General features: G+C 44.7%; 1 protein-coding gene across 1 annotated transcript; it reads left to right on the top strand.

Moving 5' to 3' along the window:
• Positions 1-19,709: 19,709 nt before the first annotated feature.
• On the top strand, positions 19,710-20,648 carry LOC132817824 (transmembrane protein 121). The gene has a single exon (XM_060828326.1). It carries the CDS (start codon positions 19,710-19,712, stop codon positions 20,646-20,648), a length of 939 nt encoding a protein of 312 aa, XP_060684309.1.
• Positions 20,649-22,575: the final 1,927 nt, after the last annotated feature.

Here is a 22,575-nt window from a genome sequence, read left to right as displayed (position 1 = left end):
GATGATCACTTTTTCAGTGATGTTGGTGGAAGCATAGGTATTGCTCAGGATACTGGTTTGAAACCCCTCTGTTTGTTGTGTATATTGCTGTGGAATTTTTTTATGTTGACGGGAGAAGGCAGATGGAGCCTCTGATTAACGTCTGCTAAAGAGAAAGGACAGTAATGTAAACACTGGAGCTGATGCTTTCTGTTTTGTAAGTAATATGGTCATGTACATGCTTCTTGTCTTTATTAGCATGGCTGGAGCTATGTTTAACTGACTGTACTGCTCGCTCCTTAATGAGGTTCTCTGCAAGAGAAAAGTCACTGCAGGTTTATCGTTTGGTCTTTCTGCATCTGATTTCTCAAAATCTGTGCGCCAGCAGTTTTTCTTCTAAACCGGCGCTCCTTTTGATTTTCACTTCGGAGTGGAAGGTCAGGGATGGAAAACTCTGTCATCGCTGGTCTCCTCAGTGTTCAGACTGGCAAAGCCTGGATTTTAAAAATTGCAAGCCTTGGTATATGCTATTATTTTCCATCATGTATCTTGTATGTTGTGACCCAGACTATATCCTGTATATCCCAATATTTACAGTAATATGTATTGCATGTACAGGCATGTATCTATATACCCAATCGTTCCACACAATGTGCCCTGTATATAACCCACCATTACAAGTGTATGCAGCAAGCCATGCCCGTAATATCTGTTAACATTCCTGCAAAATTGACTGGGGATGCTTTACTAGGTTAAAGCTGCTTTATACACAACCAGGGAGAGGATGCAAGTTATGTATACCTGAAATAATGAGGACAACAGAAGCCTCACATACAGGGTCAAGGGTACGTTCTTATGGCCCCTTCCGTATATTCTGCCTTTACCTGCTATGCACGGCCTGAATCCCCTGTATACCCCGGTTGAAGCAGACATATATTGTCTATATAACTCATTAATCCACAGTGTGATGTATAGATAGCCAAAGTGCTGTCTTGCATTACAGTCACCAAATTCAGAATGTGCCACGCTGTCATTTATTATTTAAGCTGCATGTCGCAGTTCTCCAGTGTATATGCTCCATATATTTCAAAGCTCTTGAGGGTCTATTATCTGCTTCCTCAGTCTGCTTGCTATATTCGTCAGCTCCTGATTGGATGCACAAATGTTTCCAACGTATCAATATTTTCGCATTTTAATACATCAGTGCTCTACACTCCATCTCCGCAAACTTTCCTTTAAAGATCAGTGACTGGGGCATTGATGGAAATGTCTGGTGTCTACATGGAGGCAACAAATTACAATACGTATGAATCTTTAACTCTGAAATGATTCAGCCTTGCAGCTCCGACCACTGTGTGCTAGGAATCATTCCAGCAATAGGTTAGTCCGGAGTTGGGGAACCTTTTCATGTTGAAAGGCCGCATTATGTTAGTTGTAATCTAATAAGGCCACATCCAAGAAACTTCAATTATATATTCTTCAAAATTCACATTTTTTTTAATTGTGGCGGTCAGTCTGTGAGGATTACTTCATTGAATTTTCTTTTACTCTCTGGTATTTTAAATACGTTCATTTTAAGATTAAAATAAAAATAATAAAGGACGAGAAAAAACATTAATAAAAAGTAAAAGATTTGTTCTGAAAAATTTGGATGCATTCAAAAGGCCACACACAATGGCCTAGAGGGCCACAGGTTCCCCACCTCTGGTAGTCATTTATTAGAAGTAAGCTCATGACTGAGTCAAACTCTAAACCTGGATCCAAGTCAAGGGCTATGTAACCGTGCACTATATGTGTATTTATGCAGTGCCTTACATGTGCTAACGTATCGCTGGATGTTTCACAGGAATGTTGAGTTAACGACTGGTCACAATTAAGAGGAGATATTATACAGTTGTGGGTGGAACTAAAAGGATACGAGGGATGAAGAGAGTTTGGGGAAGAAACATCTCCGCTCAGGGTGACACAGTGGCTCAGTGGTTAGCACTGCTGCCTCACGGTACCAGGGTCCCAGGTTCAATTCCAGCCTTCGGTGACAGTGTGGAGTTTGCACATTTCTCCCCGTGTCTGCGTGGGTTTCCTCCGGGTGCTCCGGTGGCCTCCCACAGTCCAAAGATGTGCAGGTTAGGTGAATTGGCCGTGCTAAATTGCCCATAGTCAGAGGGAAATGCGTCTGGGTGGGTTACTCTTCGGAGGGTCAGTGTGAACTAGTCGGGCCGAAGGGCCTGTTTCCACGCTGCAGGGAATCTGATCTAATCAGGGTCCAGAGGGGTGAAGAAACAAGCACCCCGTCTTTCCTCCTGTGAACCACATCTACATCATGGAGCTTTTTCTCATTGTTGAACAGAAATGAGACTGGCTTTTAACAGCACGTTTTCTCATTCTCAAACTAACAGTGGGAGAAGGCAACATAATTAAGAAGCGACATAAAAACATCACCCTGAGTGTGACCTTGTGCAGAATCCACCATTTGAATCACAGAAAGCAATGAATCTGTTCAGTGCCAGCACCTCCTGTTTACTGCTGTTTATAAATCCTTTCTCCCAGCTCCCCAAGGTTGCCTCTTTGATACTGATTAAATTTCTTCAAAAAAAATGGACCGAATAAATAATAAACACAGGGGGACAGGACTTGAAGGTAATGAAGATGTGAGAAACCGTAAGAACGTGAATCAAAAGTCACGTTCTCGGAGCACCCAGACATTCCCAACAAAATGTCATAGAGCCATTAAGCTGTACTGCACAGAAACAGACTTTTCAGTCCAACTTATCCCTGCCAACCAGGTATACTTAAATAAATTTAGTCGCATTTGCCAGCACTTGGCCCATATCCCTCTAAACCCTTCCTATTCATATACCCATCCAGATGCCTTTTAAATGTTGTAATTGTACCAACCTCCACCACTTCCTCTGGCAGCTCATTCCATACACGTACCACCCTCTGCCTGAAAACGTTGCCCCTTAGGTCTCTCTTTAAATCTTTCTCCTCTCTCAGCTTTTGTTTGCAGGCTGTCAGACTAGCCAATTTTCTTGCAGCAAGATCCCAACATTGGCAAATGCAATTAAGACCCCTTGATGAGTATTTGAAGCTTTGGGTTGAATAGTAGATGTCGGTTCGGGAGAATTCCATGTTCTTGTCAAGAGTCCGGGAAGTGCACTAGAATGGTACCATACAAAGGCGTTTAGAACAATTTAACTTGTTGAATGGAATTGCAACATCATGTAATCCTGCATAGATTCCATAGATCTGTAATCAGGGAAGGCAAACTGATGCCATTTTTCATGCCAGTTCTTCTTGGCCATAACTTCTGCTGGATGGTCATTCAGGCAGGAAGGTGCCAATGGAGTTGCTAGTCACAGTTCAATAGGAAGTAGACCAACAGGAGGCTGGAAGAACACAGCAATCCAGGCAGCTTCAGGAGGCGGAGAAGTCAACGTTTTGGATGTAACCCACTTTGAAGCAGTTCAATAGCAAGCACTCTCGCCTCTGGGTTCCATGGCTGAATTCAAGTCTCACTATAGAATCTTCAGTACAGAAGCGAGGTCCTCATTTCAATTTGAGGGAGCAGTGCAACCTTGGAGGAGCAGAGTTTTGGAATGAAATGTTAGGCTTCAGATTTGTCCTCTCTCTCAGTTAACATAAAGGATCCAGGAGCTGTACTCCGAAGGACAGCAGGAAAGTTTTCTCCAGCGGCTTAGCTGATATTTATCCTTCAACGAGCTTCACTAGGAAATGTGTTCTGGCTGTTATCCATTTGACATTAGTATGTAAATGCTGTGTAAATTGCTAGTTGCGTGTCCTGTACAGTATGAGTTGGGGATGGCTAATTTGCAATGCAGAGTGATATCAACAGAGTGGGTTCAGTTTCTGCTCCCACTGAGGTTACCCTGAAGAACTCTCCTTCTCAATCTCTCCCCTCACCTGAGGTGTGGTGACCTTCAAGTCAAACCACCACTAGTCGTCTCTCAAAGAGGGAACAGCTCTGTGGTTGGTCAGATTATGGTGACTTGATCTTTATTGCATCCGTGATTACAATTCAAAAGTACTTTGTTATCTATCTGAGAAGTAATTGGGCTATCCTGAGGCCTTGAGGGACATTCTATAAACCCAGTCCTCCTCATTATGTGGCACACATGATGAAAAATGATGCTTTCTGTCAGACTGTGCTCTTGTTGTTTGTTTACCCTTTTATTCTTTCATGGGATGTTGGTGTCGCAAGCAATGCTGGCATTTGTTGTTCCCCACCCAACCATGAACTGAGTGGCTGTTTACGTCATTTCAGAAGAGCCATATAGCACGGAAACAGAGCCTCTGGTCCAACTCAGTCAGGCCCATATCCCTCTTAATATTTCCTATTCGTGTACCTGTCCAAGTGTCGTCTTAAATACTGTAACTGTTCCTGCGTCTACACCTTCCTCTGGCACTTAATTCCACATACGAACCACCCTCTGTGTGACAAAGTTGCCCCCCTGGGTCCCTGTCTCCTCTCACACTGAAATTATGCCCTCCAGTTTTGAACTCCTCACATGGAACAAATTTAGTTGGCTGAAGATTGGCATCTGAAAATTGCTGCGCATGCTTCAGCCTTACCTTTTGTCCTGATGTGTTGGTCTCTTCCATCATTGAGGATGGGGACATTTGTGGAGTCTCCACCTCTATTACATTGTTTTAATTGTCCATCACCATTCGAGGCACCACTGCTGTGGGCCTGGGATTGCATGTAGGCCAGATCAGGTAAGGATGGCAGATTTCCTTCCCTAAAGGACATTAGTGAATCAAATAAGCTTTTTATTCCCACAAGAATAATCAGTGATAGTTTCATGGTCACCTTAACTGAGACTAGTTTTCAATTCCAGTTTTTATTAACTTGGATTTAAACTCCACGAGCTATGATGGTGGTGAGCATTAGCATTAGTGAGAGTCTGGAGATTACTAGTCCAGTGACATTAACGCTGCCACAATCTCCCGTGGCAGAAATGCTTCCTCTAGAATGTGCTGTTCCTTTTACTACAGGACAGAGAGTATTCATTTATTATGAACTATTGAATTTTTGCTAACTGCAAACCACATCCCCACGTCACCCCATCCCTTCACACCCCTGAGGCTCTCCGAATTAACTTTAATACATTCATGTAGTGCGACGTATACATATTAATGTTAGTCAGTGCTCCTTACAAGGTGCAATGTCCATGAAGGGCTAATTTCCTGACTGCAAACCCCACACACACCAGGAAATGGGGAGCTCAGGGCAGTTATCACGTGTTGTTATTGCAACCTACGCACTGTGTACCAACAGTTAACCTGCTCATCAAAGCGTGTGCTGTGCTAATTATGCAGAGCGCAGTTAATCTCCAGCAACTGCCGTTTAGTGCGAGTGGTTGCTCTCCACCTCGAAGTAAAGTTTCAATAGTGAGCTGTCTCACGTACACGTTTCTGTGAAACACCCAAATTACTTGTGGGCACCCACTTTTGTTGAAGGTAGGGAGGAGTGCTATGCTGGCACTGGCCGGCACACAGCAATCCCGGGTGGCTCACTGGCTGGGAAGACGTACAAATTCTCTGACACACAAGGGGGAGGCAGTGGCCTAGCAGTATTATCGCTGGTCTGTTAATCCATTGACCCAGATAATGTTTTGGGAACCCGGGTTTCAATCCCACCGCGGCAGATGGTGGAATTTGAACTCAATAAATATCTGGAAATAAGAGTCAAATGATGACTGTGAATCAATTGTTGGAAAAACCCATCTAGTTCACTAATGTCCTTTTGTGAAGGAAGCTACCGTCCTTACCTGGTCTGGCGTACGTGTGACTCCAGACTCACGGCAATGTGGTCAACTCTTAACTGCCCTCTGGGCAATTAGGAATGGGCAATAAATGCTGGTCTAGCCAGTGATGCCCTTAACCCATGATTGAATAACTAAAATAAAAATGCAAGAAATCCAGCTTAAAAAAAAAATCCAGAGGGATCTTTTACATATACTAAATGTAAAGATAGATACACTCTTGATCGACAGTGGGATTCAGGGTTCCAGGGAAAAAGCAGGAACAGATACAAGGAATGTCAGATCAGCTGTGAACCTATTGAATGAATGAGCAGGCTCAAATTGTCAAATCCCAGCAGTGCGGAAAGAGGCCGTTTGGCCCATCGAATCCACACTGACCCTCCAAAGAGCACTCCACCCGAACCCAGCCCCAACCCAGTCCCTGCATTTCCCATGGCCAATCGACACAACGTGCACATCTTTGGACTTTGGGAGGATGCTGGAGTACTTGGAGGAGACCCATGTGCACACAGGGAGAATGTGCAAACTCCACATAAACAGTCATCTGGGTCCCTGGCACTGTGAGGCAGCAGTGCTAACCACCGAGCGACCATACTGCCCCACCCATGGCTCAAGGGGCCAAATAGCCTACTCCTGCTCCTATTTCTTATTTTTCTTAAATCACAAGTTGTGGGTGTCTCTGGCTAGGTAGCACTTATTGCTGGTGTTTCCACAGAACGTAGATTGGATGTGACAGCTTTGCTGAACGCCTTCGTTTACCTGACTACCTGCCAGTTTAGCTCCTGACCTTGATCCCGAGTTGGCCTCTCTACCTTTGACCTCCTGCAGTGTTTCAACAAAGTTCGAGCAACAACAACTCATCTTTTGATTTGAAATCTTGAAGCCTTCTGGTCTCGATATTGGGCCTAACAATCGCAGCTGGTAATCTCCATCTCCATTTTGCTTCCTTTTGTTTTGCAGGCCTTCTTCAGTACTTCTGCTTTTGCTTCCAGACAATGACTATTCGCCATTCACACCTCCTCTATCATCATTTGAATCTTTTCCATTGCTGTTCATCTGGCCCTGCACCAACATGACTTTTGTCATTTAACCTCTTCTGCCTTCCATCCTCTTGTGTTATTTTCCCCACCTTCCCACTTGTCCAAAACCTAACGTATCTCTAATTCTTCCCGATGAAAGGTCATCAGTCTGATTCTCCCTTTGTAGACTCTGTCTGACCCACGATTTCCACAAGTTTCTGCTCTGATTTCAGGTTTCCGGCATCTGCAGTGTTCAGTTTTTGTGGAGTGGATCGATGTTGACCAGAGAAATACATTCAATTTTGGCTTGACTTGTACATGTGCCCGGCAGCACCAGTGTGTTGGGGGTGATGTTAATATGCCCGCTTGCTGGAAAACAGGGTGGGACGCTGGTCAGTGGCCCGAGCGGCCACGGTGAGTAACAGTTTCAATTCCCCAGGAGGCTGAGAGGAACCCTCAATCACTGAGCCCTGTCCCTATCCTCATCTCCATTCCTTCGCGTGGGGCTGGTTTTAGGAAAGGACTCTCACCAACCTTTGTAGATGCACCATTGAAAACATTCTGTCTGGGTGCATCACTACTGGGTACAGCAAATTGCTCTGCCCAGAACCGTAGGAAACTACAGCGAGTTGTGAACACGGCCCAGTCCAACACACAAGTCAACCTTCCATCCATTGACTAGGAGAAAGTGAGGAGTGCAGATGCTGGAGCTCGGGGTCAAGAGCTGGAAAAGCGCAGCAGGTAAGGCAGCATCCTCGTTCCTGATGAAGGGGCTTTTGCCCGAAACGTCAATTTTCCTGCTCCTCGGATGCTGCCTGACCTGCTGTGCTTTTCCAGCACCACACTCTCAACTTCCATCTGTTGACTCCAGCTACGCTGCTCGCTGCCTCATCATCAAAGGCCTCACCCACCCTGGTTATCATCTCCACAGTCAGGCAGAAGCTTAAACACAAGTACCAACAGGTTCAAGCACAGCTTCTTCCCTGCTGTTATTAGACTTCTGAGTGGACAGCTCAAATTTCAAATCTAATATTGGTCTCCCTTTTTGTGCATCGTCTTTGCAGCTGTAACTTTGTATTCCTCGCTCTGTTTGATCACCCTGTGATCTTTGTACGGTATGATCTGCCTGTACTACACACAAAACAAAACCTTTCTCTGCATCTAGGTACGTGTACAAATAACAAATCAAAGTCCGGTTTTAAAATGAGGCCGACCCATTCAAAATTTGCCGCCATTGCAAGCGTTTAGACTTGCTGGGGTCACACACCCTCTCGGCCCTCCTGTGTGCCCACCACAGAGGCTCAGGAACAGGTTTAAATTGACATGCAGTGTTAGCATCAACTTGGTTGAGGTCAGTATCTTGTAGATAATGGACAGGCTTTAAGGAGAGAGGAGCAACATGCACTCTGAGGATCCACACATGGTGATCAGCTTCAGTACCATGATCATGGCATTGATGGAAGTCACTGTCATGCAGAGAGTCCACACAGTTGGTAAGAACATTAGAGGAAACAGTGATCAGGAGGTGAGTCAGTCACTGCAAGATTCCTAGCCTCTGACCTGCTCTTGTTGCCACAGTATTTATGTGGCTAGTCCAGTTCAGATTCTGGTCAATGGTAATCACCAGAATGTTGATACAGCGAAGATAATGCCACTGAACATCAAGGAGTGATGGTTAGCCTTTCTCTCATTGGAAATCATCATTACATATGGGGCTAGTTACTTGCCACTTGTCAGCCCAAACCTGGATATTGACCAGGTCTTGTTGCATTTGAACACAGACTGCTACAGTATCGAAGGAGTCGTGAATGGTGTTGAACATTAGGCAACCATCAACAACTTTCCCTCAGTGAAAGTCTGGTGCATTTAATTTTATGTTCAATGCATCCGTACCTCGGAGAGGTTGGGAAAACTGCCTTTTTGAGTAACACCAGCCTGGAGGAAGCTCTAGATTTCACTTTGTTCGTTCTTGCCCGAAGTGTTTCAGATGAAGGGCCTTCTAACCTGCATTCTTAATTCACAGGGCAAGGCTTCTTTCATCATTTCCAACTTGTGGCTGAAGTGACTGCAAAGGGAAGCAGATTGTGTTGCAAGATATTTCTATTTAACGGTTTGTTCAATGATTTGGGAAGAATCCTTGGAGGAAGGTTTGAGATGGTGAGGACTTCAGTTTAAGAAATTGCATAAAGGTGATTAGACCTCACATTTTGTGCATGTGCTTTCCTGATTTGCTTGCTTCACTTTCAAGTAAAGCTCACTCGACAGTGGAACTCTTGTACAATTACTGCCTGACCAATTGAAAGAATTGAGCTCAATTCTTAGAAGTTCAGGTCAGTCCCAACACTGGTCGAGCGATCCAGCCCCTCAGGGCATGCTCTACTGTACAGTGAGCCAATGTGGGCCTGTTCTCTGTTCACTCGCCTTATGCCTTAATAATCTGACCCAAAAAAATGGACCACTTTCAGGCTTGGCGTATTCAGTTGACATCGCTGCCATTTGCTGGCATCTGCTCTTTACATTTCTCCTTTGCTACGTTCCATGCAAGCAGTTCGGCAGAACAAAGCTCGCTCCAGGCAAACGGAATAAGGAAAGACAATTATTCTTGCACCAGACCCGAGCTACTCTCTTGGTAGTCGATGCATATTCCAGTTAATTAAATAGAATGCCTTGGAGCTAAGCCTGTCCTTTCATTGCAGCTCCAGGTGGAACCTTCTGTTTGCTGAAATCTTTTTGTTGTTATTTATTCATGGGTTGCAGATTATGGTTTATTGGTTTACTGGCTTATTTACTGCCCATATCCAATAGAGTTGAGGGCATTTAAAAGTCAGTCACATTGCTGTGAGATGGAGGCCGGACCCAGGGAAGAAAGACAGATTCCCTTCCCTAAAGGACATGAGTGAACTGGATGACAAATGGTGGCCTTTTAAAAGTTAATTCAAACGTCACCATCTGCCGTGGTGGGATTTGAACCCAAGCCCCTACGACGTTCTCCTGGAATACTAGCCCAGAGGCATTACCACTGTGCCACTGCCTCCCCCAATTTGCAGGCCTTTGTTTTGGATTTTGGCCATTAGTTAGGTTTCAACCACAGCCCTCCAGGAGGCTTGGTGATCAAGAGCATGCCTCTGAGATCGCTATCCAATTGGCGATGGTGGGTGGACTGAGAGGGCGGGCAGAAGGAGAGCCAATCTGCAATGTGAGGGGCAACTGGCAGCAGCGAGTGCGAATGGGAGATGAGAGGGAACAATGATAAGCGGGAAATAAGGCTGATGATGGTAAACCGGAGCGCTGACCCTGACAGCAGTCTCCATGGCAACGGGCCTGTGCCCCTGGACAATCACTTTTAAGCCTGTGCCCCTGGACCTTCCGTTTTAACCGTGGACTGGTCATGGACACTGCAGTTGTGGGGAGGGAGGAAGTCCTGTTCACCTGGAGAATAGTTAAAAGGAATGGTGAAACATGTCTGGTAATTGCCTCTCGTAAAGACAGTGCCTTTTTACTTGGTGCTTTTTAAACTTGTGGAGTGAGGTGGGAGACAAGTGTTTTGGAACACAGGGATTTGATATCTATTGTGAACCTTTTTTTTGTGTAGCTGTTGAGTTCAGTATGCAGACGAACTGAAACCAAGGGGTTGTTTACAACTGAAACTGTTGACTAGGGATCAATTAATAATGACAGAAGTACTCTGCCTGCCAACAACCATGTGTTTGATTGCCCTGTAGCTGACCAAGTCAGGTGTGAAAAAAGACTGAGTGAAGCTTTGATAGCCCCGAAGAGAAACCAGCAGTTCTACAGCAGCCCGTCTCTTCTCTGCAGTAAGCTACTCAGAAGCTGAAGAAAATCAGCTTATCTGATTTCCAGCACACTACCACAGTGAGTCTTGATAGTGGGCTCCCGATAATGCATAAAGCCTAGCACTAAAATGTTCGGAGATGCGAACTCATCGGCAAAGTGGTCCACACAATCCTTCAGATATGTGCGACTCCTGCCCCTTTAACCCAACCCACAGAGGCCGGAAAAGATCCCCCTCCTTCCACTGCCCAGTAACAGATAGGTCCACTAAGGCCCTCCCATCAAGCCTGCTGCAGCTCTGATGAAGCATTTCAGCCTGAAACATTGATTTTCCTGCTCCTTGAAAGCTGCCCGACCCTCTGTGCTTCTCCAGCCTCATATCTACTGCTGAAGCCTGCTAAACCATTCAGTTAGATTATGGCCGATTTGTATCTAAATACTATCTTTGTCCCTTGCTTTCATTGCCCTTGGAACCTTTAGTTGTTAACAATTTAATTAAACTCAGCTTAGAATTTTTCAATTGAAGCTTAGCCTCAATAGATTTCGAGAGCCGTGTTTTCCAGAATTTCACTATGTCTTTCTGTGAACGTCACTTCAGAGCCACATAGCTCCAGTTAGTGCTCTCTTGTCTGCAGTCTGTCACCAGAGACTAGAGTTCCTCTGTATCTATGCTACTAACTCCCTTAACATAGATTCGTGGAGTCATAAAGCACGGAAACAGAACCTTCGGTCCAACCAGACCATAATCTCAAACTAAACTAATCTCGCCTTCCTGTGCTTGGCCCATTTCCCTCCAAACCTTTCTTATTCATGCACTTATCCAACTGTTTTTTAAATGTTGTAACTGTATCCATATCCACCACTTTTTCTGAAAGGTCATACCGCACACAAACCACTCTCTTTTAAAAAAAAATGAACCTCAAAAAAAATGGCACCTTAAAAATGTGTCCCTAGTCTTGAAATCCCCCACTCTTAGGGAAACGACACCTGCTGTTCACCTATCCAAATTGTATAAACCTCTAGAAGGTCACCTCTCAACCTCCAGTGAAAAAGGTCCCAGCCCCTCCTTTGAACTCAAACCCTCCATTCCCAGCAGCATCCTGGTAAATTCCGTGTGAACCCTCTCCAACGTAATAATTTCCTTCTTAGAACAGTACGGCCAGAACTGGACACAGTATTCCAGAAGAGGCCTCACCAATGTCCTGTACAACCTCCACATGACTTCCCAACTCTTATACTCAAAGGGCTGAGCAATGAAGGCAAGTGGGCTAAATGTTTTCATAACCACCCTGTCCACATGTGATGCAGACTTCAAAGAATTACGTACCTGAACCCTTATGGCTCTCTGTTCTACAACGGTACCCAAGGCCCTACTTTTAATTGTGTAAGTTCTGCCCTTGTTTGTTTTACCTAAAGGCATAACCTTGCACTTATACAAATTTTCAACTCCATCTGCCACCCTTCAGCCCATTGACCCAGTTGATCAAGATTGAATGAGTTAAACCTAAACATCTTAACATCATAAACTGTGTCATTTGACATCCCTTAAACAAGGGAATACAAGCCTAGTTTATGTAACCTGTCTTTATGATGTAGCCCTTTTTGCCCACATGGTATCCTGGGAGTGTGTACTTGTACCCCCCTCTAAATCAGGTACATTTTTCCTATGTTTTTCCAACAGTACGACTCAGTTACAACCTTAGAAGCACATTCCCCACTGCAGCGACGGAGCACAGTTTCTCCCATGTCTCTCACTTGCTATCCGGTGTAGACTCAAACCCACCCAGCATGAGATTGAAGCAGTCCAAACTCAATGATCAACAGATGTAGAAAGCCTCCAACCAGTCAGTCTGAGCATCCAGATACAATAGATGGAAAGTCAATCCCCTGGAGTACAGTTTCTCCCCAAGAGGGTTGAATTGTACAAACATAACTCACCCTATTGTCGAATGACTTTCCTTTAAATCATTCATTCATAGAATGTGGGCGTTTCCGGCCAGGCCAGCATTTAGTGCCCATCCCTAATGTCACATTTCTTTGTGGTCTGGAGTAACATTAACAGCCAGACCAGGTAAAGATGGCAATTTCCTTACCTCAAGAACATTAAGGAACCAGGTGGGTTTTCCTGACAATCAACAATGGATTCATAGTCGTCAATAAACTCTTAATTCCCAATTTTTATTGAATACAAATTCCTTTACCTGCCATGGTGGGATTCGAACCTGGGTCCCCAGAACATTACCTGAGGTCTCTGGTAATGTCCAGTGATAACACCACTCGGTCATTGCCGCCTCATTGTTGAACTATATCTCCTCAAAATCCACCGCTCGTAGAGGTGACTGCGTGCTGTTGGGGACTGATTAAACCAAATATTGGAAGAGGGTATGCAAAAAATGCAATACAAAGAATCCCTGACTGATTTTCAAACTTTGTGTGCAGCAGGTTACTCTATCTCAATGGGGGTTTTAATGGGGGATGTTAATTTGCTAGCTGAAAAAAAACATCAAATAGACAACAGAATCGAAACAGGCCACTGTACTTCCTACACAAGAAAATATGGCATCTCGACCAAATGTCCCCAGATCCTACTCAAATGTCTTTGTATTAATGTGTCCCTTTGTCTTGAGAAACAAGTCTGGTTCAATAGCTTAACGGAATTAAACTGCTATCAGAAAAGGACTGCAGGAATAGTGGCATTAGGTAGTCACTAATCATCAGTTAAAGCAGAATGTAGCTCCTACAGGTTGCAGATCTGTAAGATTCTGTTATTAATGAGGCCTACGTGAAGGCATTATAGGACCAAGGTTGGCTTTCTTTGAGCCTTCATAACAGCAGAGCCTCTTGCTTTGAAAACAGTATAGAGAATCTGGGCGTGTTCTCTTCAGAGTGAGAAGGTTCTTTAGAGATGTTCAGAAATATCAGGCTTTGATAGGGTAGACAGGGAGAAACTACGGTCAAAATTAGAGTGGTGCTGGAAAAGCACAGCAGGTCAGGCAGCATTTTTTGGATCTACTCTTGGAGGTTTCAATACATGATCTCCTTTTGCTAACAACTCTGCTCTCACACTTCATCACTGATCAATCAAACATACCCATCTGCCAAAGCCATGCCTTCCTATGCTTATCGGAGAGTGGGAAAACTTTTTTTTAATCCAATTGGAAAAGCCTCTGGATTGGGAGTCAGATAATCCAATTTCCAGAGGATGTGCTTTTTTTCAAAGTGAGGTGTGAGATATATTACTCCAAGCTGGCAGGGCGAGGGGGTGCAGGTTTCACTTGCAGATCTAGCACTACAGAACCTCCATTGTCCAAACCTGAGTTTTCACTTCCGGGTCAGCCGAGCAAAGACGGGAGGATTCCTGGCTTCAGGAATATGAGCCTTCAAATTGTCATTGGATTTGCAGGCTGGATTAGAATTTGGGGTGGGGTGACCCTGGCAGAATTGAAGAGACAGCCAGATGCAGAGGCAGATTCTCCTGCCTCAGGGATGCGGCAGTATACTCAAAGTTGAAAGAATAAATTTGAATTTTCTCTCCAGCCCTCACTTGCCTTCATGTTCCCCACGCACCATTCGTTCCTAACTTAGGCCACCTCATGTCATCAACCACATGATCCCCCACAGCTCATCATGGTCTGTAAGTCATCCTGTATTGTGGCTTCACCAGACTGATGCCTCAGTTTTATCTGTGCCTGGTGTGGGCTCCTAGTATGCCATGTTGCATCGTTCATTGAACCAGAGTTGATCCCTATGTGATATTGGTAGAGTGTGGGATCCACTGGATCATGCAGTTACTAATTTTGGTTGAACACTATTCTGCTGCTGTGATGACCCATAGCATCTTACAGATGATCGGCTCTGAGGTGCTACATTTGTTTGAAAGATCTCTCGTTTAACGTGATGGTAGTGTTACACAACACAGTGAAGGATCTCTACAATGTGAGGAAAGAACTTTGTCTTCACAAGGCCTGTGAAGTGGTCACTACTACCAATACTGTCGTGGATTGTCATCTGTGACGGATATATAGATATGGATGAGGGCAAGTAGATTTTTCTGTCTTGGTTACCTCACCATTTAAAACAAACTCAGACCAGCCACTTTAGAACTTGGCCAGATCATCAGTAGTTGTGTGACTGAGCCATTCTTGATGATTAACATTGAAATCTCCCACCCAGAGTACATTCTATCTATTGTTACCTTGAGTCCTTTTATTTTGGTGTTCAACATGAGGCATAGTGATTCTTCCCCACTGAGAACAGATGGTACATGGCAATCAGCACGACGGTTCCTTGTCCGTGTTTGGCCTTATGCTGTGGAACTTCATGATGTCCAAAGTAAATATTGAGGGCTCCCAGGACAGCTTCCTCCCAACTGTGTACCAGTGTGCTCGTACCTCCGCTGGGACTGTCCTACCAATGGGGCAGAACATACCCAGAATGGTGGTGATGATAAGTTGGAAATAGATATAGTGACCATATAGAAAATGGAGCTTAGAATGTTAACTAAAATGGCTGAAGCACATTGGCTATATTGCCCAGCATCCTGAGCGAACAAATTGCTAATACAGCAACTTGCACAGGCTGGGTAAACATGTCCAATCCCACAGATCTGAGAATGACATAGTACCAGCACTAGGTCAAAGGGCAGCCATCAGAGGAGCACTGGTGCCTTACGGTCTAGCTGTAACACATTAATGAGGTTTGAATGTTTACATTTAAAGAGCATCTCTGAGATTTGACTGTTGCTTTGAAGGGTTAGAAAAATAAAGGGAGTTAATGTCAGACTTTAAAGATAGTGTTAATATCTTAACCAGATGGGTGCTGGTGTCTGTGTGTTAGATTTAGAGCATGTTTTGATGTGTAAGCTTACAATTAAGTATACTTTGATTAATATACTTTGCGATAGCTTAATGACACAGGACTCTGTATTGCGTGAGAAGTTATGTATAAATGTAACAACTTTCCCTATCAACGGTGAGAGAATCCACTCTTTAGTACCCAGTGTGGTCTGAGTGGCTTTTCTCTCCCAAGCCTTGTTAGTATATTCATATACTGATAGTCTTGAATAAAAACAGTACTGTTGAAGTGTATTAATTAAGTGGTGGTTCTCTGTTCTTGGGCAGGCGTTCACAGAAAGCCAGGTAATGTGGCTAAGCTTTCACAGTGATGTCTGAAACTTTTTAAGGTACAACTCCATGAGAAACACCAAGTTGGGCTTGACTAGTCTGTAGGACAGCTCTCACTATTTCGGCAGCCCAGATATTGGTAACAATTGACAGGGCTGGCTTTGTTTCTGGTGCTTTGGTCGTTGCCAAGTGATCTATCCAATTTCATTGTTTCACTTAGGCGTCATAGCAGTTCGGTGAAACTGTGTTACTTGCTATGCTACCCCAGAAAACATTGAAGAGCCAGCCACATTACAGTGGGTGTAGAGTCACGTGTAAGTCAGTCTAAGTAAGGAAGGCAGATTTCCTTCCCTAATGGACACATGCGAATTAGAAGGAATTTTATGACCATTTGCAGTGGTTGCTCTTAGACTAGCTTTAATTCCAGATTTATGAAGTGTATTGAAGTTTCATTAGTTGCTAACCATTACCTTTGGCCCCTGGTTTCCTAGTCCAGTGTCTGTCCTGTTAACAGCCAGGGAGAGATTCATTAAGACTGATTTTCACTTGAAATATCTGCTTGCACTCATTAAAGTAGCATTTTGCACTTATTTTGAAGTAAACAGGATGTTATTGAAGAGTTTAAGTACCTCTCCCAGCATACTCTCCATTTCACCTTCACCTGCTTTGAGAGAAGTGCGGAGGATGTCTGAAGGAAATCAGGCAATTTATTTGGTCAGTCTTCACCATTACATTTATTCCACAAATTCTTTCAGGATTTTGCCTAAAACAAATGTCACGGGTGTGCTGCTGCTGCTGTTTATCAGAATCAGCAGTAGATGGTGATCTTGAGTATCTAGCTCCAGCCTCCTCTTGGTTCAGGTGAGAAATGGGAGGAGGTCATGAGGTCAGGCAGTGCAGCACTAGCTGGGGCAGTACAGGGGCATTCTTCCTCCTTTATTCCAAATGCAGACTGCAAGACCATAAGAGGAGGCAATGGCCTAGTGGTATTATCGCTGGACTGTTACCCCAGAGATCCAGGTAATGTTCTGGGAACCTGGGTTCGAGCCCTGATACGGCAGATGGTGGAATTTAAGAGTCTAGTGATGACCATGAATCCAAGTCAATTATTGGGAAAATAACCCAAGTGGGTCACTAAAGTCCTTCCTTAAGAAAGGAAACTGCCATCCTTCCTTGTCTGGCCTACATGTGGCTCCAGACCCACAACAATGTGGTTAGCTCTTAACCTGCCCTCCAGGTTAGGGAGGGAGAGACAATAAATGACACGTTCATCCCATGAACGAGAGGAGGTGAAAGAACAAGTGTTGCATCTGCTCCATTCTAGCAGAGTGGTGCCAGTGGGAAGGGAATTCTGGGAATAGTTGATTGTATCAGGTTGTTGTGATAAGAATTGTCCTTTAAGAATGCTGGAAGGGAAAGAGGGAGGAAGGTGTGCCAGGAGGAGAGCATTAGCCTGTGGAAATTCTGTCCTCATCTCCAACAACAGGGGTGGTTGAGGACCTTAGATGTTTCTATCACCCCCGACCAAGGGCATTGAGATTAATTATTGTACCCCACCTTCACTTACTCCTTACCGTTGCTGTCATCAGTGAGATTGAACACAGACTAGGCATGGACATTGTAGAGGATGGCTCACCATCATAAGAGTGTACATGTAACTAATGCAATGAGATAAAAGTGCAGAATGAGGAAAAACTTAGAATCCAATCCCTAGTATCGCTTTTATGATTCAACATGGATGATGTCAGACAATGCTATTTCTGGTTAACTGGATTTCTTTGTGTTCTGCCCATGGAGTAAACTCCAGAAGAAGGCAGTGGAGATAACCAGCCTGATTATAACGTAAATGGATGACCCCTTGGAGGATGTATAGGGATTTTTGGGATGTATGAAGTAAGCTGGAAGAATATGTAATCCTTTTCATTGGAGGATTATGAGTGGGATGCTTATTTAAGTGAACTTATTTGGACCTCACCCAGTTTATTGTGAGTTAAATGCTACCATTTCTATATTGCGTTCTCAGAACCTGATCTCTAATGACCTATTTATCTTGTTCAAGTTTGTTTTTCAATGTCTCGTTCAGTCTGTAAGGAGCTGCGCTGGGGTTCCTCAGAGAGGAATGTGTTTAGTTTAAAGCTGCCACTCACTGTCACTGGCTTTGGAATTAGAAAGATACAGGCAAAAGTGATCAAATACAGTATGATACAGCAGGCATGCTAATAAGAACAAGATGGTGTACTTTGGTCTGACAGCCGAATCTCATTGGGAAATCTCATGGTTAAGGGAAATCACATTCCGATTAGTAATTAAAGAAGACTTCTGGAGGGTAACATATGAAAATGTTGTATTGAAGGCCGTGAGCCTGGTGTGCTGAATGCTATGAATTTTGCTTTTCTACCAGGCTAGTGAGGAAAATGCTCATAGTCTCGTAACAAGTGTTCATTCATCTTGATCCACAAACATTATCCAGCACTTGCATGACCAAACTGTCGAGAGCCCTGTAAATGGGTGACATCTTTGAAGGATATATCCAGTCTTTTGGGACAGATGAAGTGACACAACCTAAAGCTGTGGCTAATGATCAAGAACAGGTGGTCAAAGTGGTAACCCACCCATTCCCCCCTTTCCTCTCCTATTTCCAGGCCAGCTTCGTGGAGAACAGTTTCTGAGGAGTTTCTAGCTCATGGCTGTCACTCTGCTGCATTGAGAGGCAGGGGTAATATTGTTACCTGTCTTCCAGCCCCAACTGAATGTGTCATCAGTCTCCCATTCTCCCTGATTTAGAAATCTGATTGCTGATATTTGCAGTATTTGGGGAATGAATGATAGCCTTGCATTTCTGAATGGTGCATTGTTCTGCTTTTCCTATCCTATCTCATTGGTGGATCCCAGCGCTACCACGTCAGATGTATAAGTGTCTTGGCCATCCTGTGTGTAACTTGCCCTGGACAGACCCTAAGACATCCTTTGAAATATTACCAGTTCCAAGCACCACAGGCTGCATGACAAAAGATTTAGAGTCTGTTCAAAGACCAGGGACTTTTAAATCTGTGTATTATTTGTGGAAGCTGTAGAGTCTTAGTCATAGAGATGTACAGCATGGGAGCAGACCCTTCGGTCCAACTCGTCCATGCCGACCAGATCCTGGAAACCTCCCCTATTCATAAACCTAGCCCTTTCAAAATTGTGCACCGTTCTCTGCTGAACTAGCAGTCGAGCAGTCTACCCATCGTGAACATGAGCCAGGACAATCTTTCAACACTAACTAATCTCTCTCTCTCTCTTTTCTCTCTCCTCCCCAACCCCATTTCTCCCAGAGCTCATTCAATTGTTTCAAATTAGTGCGGAGATGGATTTCAAGATGAAAACCAGGATCAGGATTCCAGAGAGGAGGTCTTCGCCCTCGTGGTAAACAATGATCAGCACAATGGCACAGGCCGTGCAGCAGAGTGGAAGGTCACAGCTCCAGCGCACAGAATGCAGCTGATGAATTACTCCAGCCCATTGCACACTCCGTCTGCAAATTGGTGATCAATCAGTTCGGAATGCATCTCAGGCTAATTCCGCTCTCACTGCATTGAATGGGTACACCATCTCCTGGATTAAACATTCCAAGTCATTAATCCTAGCTTGTGTCTACAGATCAGATGTATAATGCTTTTCACCAGGGCTAATGGATTCCTGTGATCTGTTTACCTCTTCCATTTGAAATTGTGCACTGCTTTCCCTTTGAAGTGCACAGCACCTCGGAGCATTGGTTTAGCCAAGAAACATACACCCCGCACGCAGTAGGATTGTGGATGGTTTGAAGTTGCTCATTAACGTTACTGAATCTTTAAAGGATCAGACATTGGAGGAAATACTCGTCTTCCTTTCAGAGCACAGAATCGGAGGCTGTCGGCTTCATGCAAGCCATCCTACTCTGTAGGAGCTGCGACGCTTTGGCTAAGCTGTCTAGTTCATTAGTCGGTCAGGACCCCCTTGGAGTGTTGGGCGGACCTTGACGGACCAACATGGTGCTGCCACCACCAGACCGGCGGCACGTCTGCCTCTCCACCATCGTCATCATGAGCAGCATGGCCTTCATGGACGCCTACCTGGTGGAGCAGAACCAGGGGCCTCGGAAGATTGGCGTCTGTATCATTGTCTTGGTCGGAGACATCTGCTTCCTGATCGTGCTGCGGTACGTGGCTGTCTGGGTTGGAGCCGAGGTGAAGACCGCCAAGCGTGGTTACGCCATGATCCTCTGGTTCCTGTACATATTTGTCCTCGAGATTAAGCTCTACTTTATATTTCAGAACTATAAGGCTGAGAAGAAGAGCACGGACACTGTTGCACGGAAGGCCTTGACCCTACTCCTTTCCATCTGTGTGCCTGGACTGTACCTCATCTTGATCGCCCTGGACAGCATGGACTATGTCAGGACTTTCAGGAAGAAGGAAGACCTGCGAGGACGCCTCTTCTGGGTAGCCTTGGACTTGCTGGATATTTTGGACATCCAGGCCAATCTCTGGGAGCCACATAAGTCTGGCCTTCCGATGTGGGCAGAGGGCCTCATGTTTTTCTACTGCTATATTCTCTTGCTCATTCTGCCGTGTGTATCTCTCAGTGAGATCAGCATGCAAGGTGAGTACATAGCCCCTCAAAAGATGATGCTATACCCTGTTTTAAGTCTGGTAACCATCAACGTGGTCACAATATTCATCCGGGCCATTAACATGGTCTTGTTTCGAGACAGCCGGGTTTCGACTATATTTATCGGTAAGAACGTCATCGCGATCGCGACCAAGACGTGCACTTTTGTAGAGTACCAGAAGCAGGTCAAGAATTTCCCAGAGAACGCGATAGCCCTTGAACTGCAGCAGAACTCCATTCCGCACAATCAGACAATCCATGAAACACAAGCCATTCCACAGGACCAAACACCAACGAGGGAAATAGTGGACACATGACACAATGTGGCAAAGCAGTGCATCGTAACACACTGGGGGCCTGGGCAGAGGAGTTGGTGGGCCAGACAACGCCAGACTTTAGCCATCCCTGTCCAAAAAGGTTGTGTGGATGGGCAGCCAATGATCTGTGTTCATCCTGTATCTCACTTCCCACTCCTCCTTTTGGTCTCCAGTCACCAGCCTCTTACTACATCTCAGGTACAATGTGAAAAACAAGGGTATGAACAGAGCTGTGGAATGGTACCATAAACTCTTCAAACTATTACTAAAGGTTTGGATGGAAACTCGAGCTTGAACTCACCACGAGAGGCTGCAACACAATGCATTTATTTTCCACAGCTGACGGCGCATTGGTTTGTCGTTCTAAAGACGTGAGACTTTTCAACTTTCTAATGTACGAATTAACATGTTTAAGTGACTGTTTTACAAACATATTTTGAGGTGCAGCTGTATTTTCGGAACAGAATATTTAAATTATTTCATAAATCTCTGTCAAATTTTAAAGGCAGGAGGAAGATTGGAGGTGGAAAGGTAAATAGCGAAACATGTTTTGATATGTGACATATTGCCCTTGAATCATCACCCTTTTCATTTAGGGTTGGTGACATCTCATGTGATGTCCTTCACTTCCTTTGCACTTGCAACTCACAATTGTAATTAATCCTGGACTTCTGTAATTCTAGTGAAAATTGCTCAGTACTTCTGAAATGTTGATTTGAATCATTCTTATTGGAAGCTGCTGTCTCATACTATTGCCCCAGCATTTACAACACATTGACGTTAGGCTCCAGCTTACATCATGAGTAAATCCTGAATTGCAACTCTTGCAAGCAGTGGGTGAATCTTCCTTATGGATAAGAGAAGGGAGTTCTCTGTCAATGTGAAGGAAACTGCCCACATGACCTCTTTATCATGGAGGTCTACCGTCTGCTTGATTATCATGTGAAAATCCAAACCACCAAGAGCTGCTGGTCAGTGATACCCATTCAAGTCCAAATACAGATCCCAGACCAGAGTCATGGGGTGGGGCCGGGGAGTTGTGGAGATCACTCCGTAGGGATGATTGGGAAGGAGCTCGGCAGCAAGGTGACACTAAGAGGTTCTCCAGCCACCAAATACAGGGAACCTTGATCCAGACCCTCTGAGGTGAGTCCCACCTCACCTCGCCTCCAAACCTACCCTCCCCCACACCCCTTTCTGCCCCTGTCCTACAGACCAGAGCTGGAATGCTGTGAAACTGGAGCAGTTTGGAATTATTTGTCTAAAGAAACATGTATTGGCATTGGAGGCAGTCCAGGGAGGGTTGGCAAGGCTGTTCCTGGGAATGAATGGACTGTACTCACTAGCTTTCAGAAGAATGCGAGGTGACCTCATCGAAACATAGATGATTCTTAGGGAACTTGACAGAGCAGATGTTGCAAACATGTAGATAAGTACATGAATGGGAAAGGTTTGGGAGGGGTGGGGGTAGCATGGGCTGGGAGCAGGCAAGTGGGAGTTGTTGAGTTTGGGATTATATCCGGTATAGACTGGTTGGACTGTGAAGGGTCTGTTTCTGTGCCGTACGGCTCTATGTTATCCATTTTGGGAGAGTTTAAAACCAGAAAGCAAACTCAAAGGAAAAGGAGTCACCCGGTTAGGATAGAGATGAGGAAAATTCCACCCCCACTCACCAGAGACCAGTGAATCTGAGGAAGTCTGTACTGTGGAGGGCTATAGAGGCTGGGTTCTAGGCTGAGATGGACAGAATTTTAAATCAAGGACGGAATCAAGGGTTATGGAGGAAAGGCAGGAACGTGATGTTGAGGATTATCATGAAATCATTGGGAGGAAACTCAAGGCTAAATGAGCGAAAGTGAATACTGCAGAGGCTGGAGATTAGAGTCAAGATTAGAGTGTTGCTGGAAAAGCACAGCAGGTCAGGCAG

This window comes from Hemiscyllium ocellatum, chromosome 8, assembly GCF_020745735.1.
Source record: "Hemiscyllium ocellatum isolate sHemOce1 chromosome 8, sHemOce1.pat.X.cur, whole genome shotgun sequence".
Lineage (NCBI taxonomy): Eukaryota > Metazoa > Chordata > Chondrichthyes > Orectolobiformes > Hemiscylliidae > Hemiscyllium > Hemiscyllium ocellatum.
The sequence above is the reverse complement of the archived record's forward strand: the minus strand, read 5'-3'. Positions and strand labels throughout refer to the sequence as shown.

Coding starts and splice junctions, on each gene's coding strand:
- LOC132817824 (XM_060828326.1), top strand. CDS start 19,710: ATGGTGCTGCCACCACCAGACCGGCGGCACGTCTGCCTCTCCACCATC.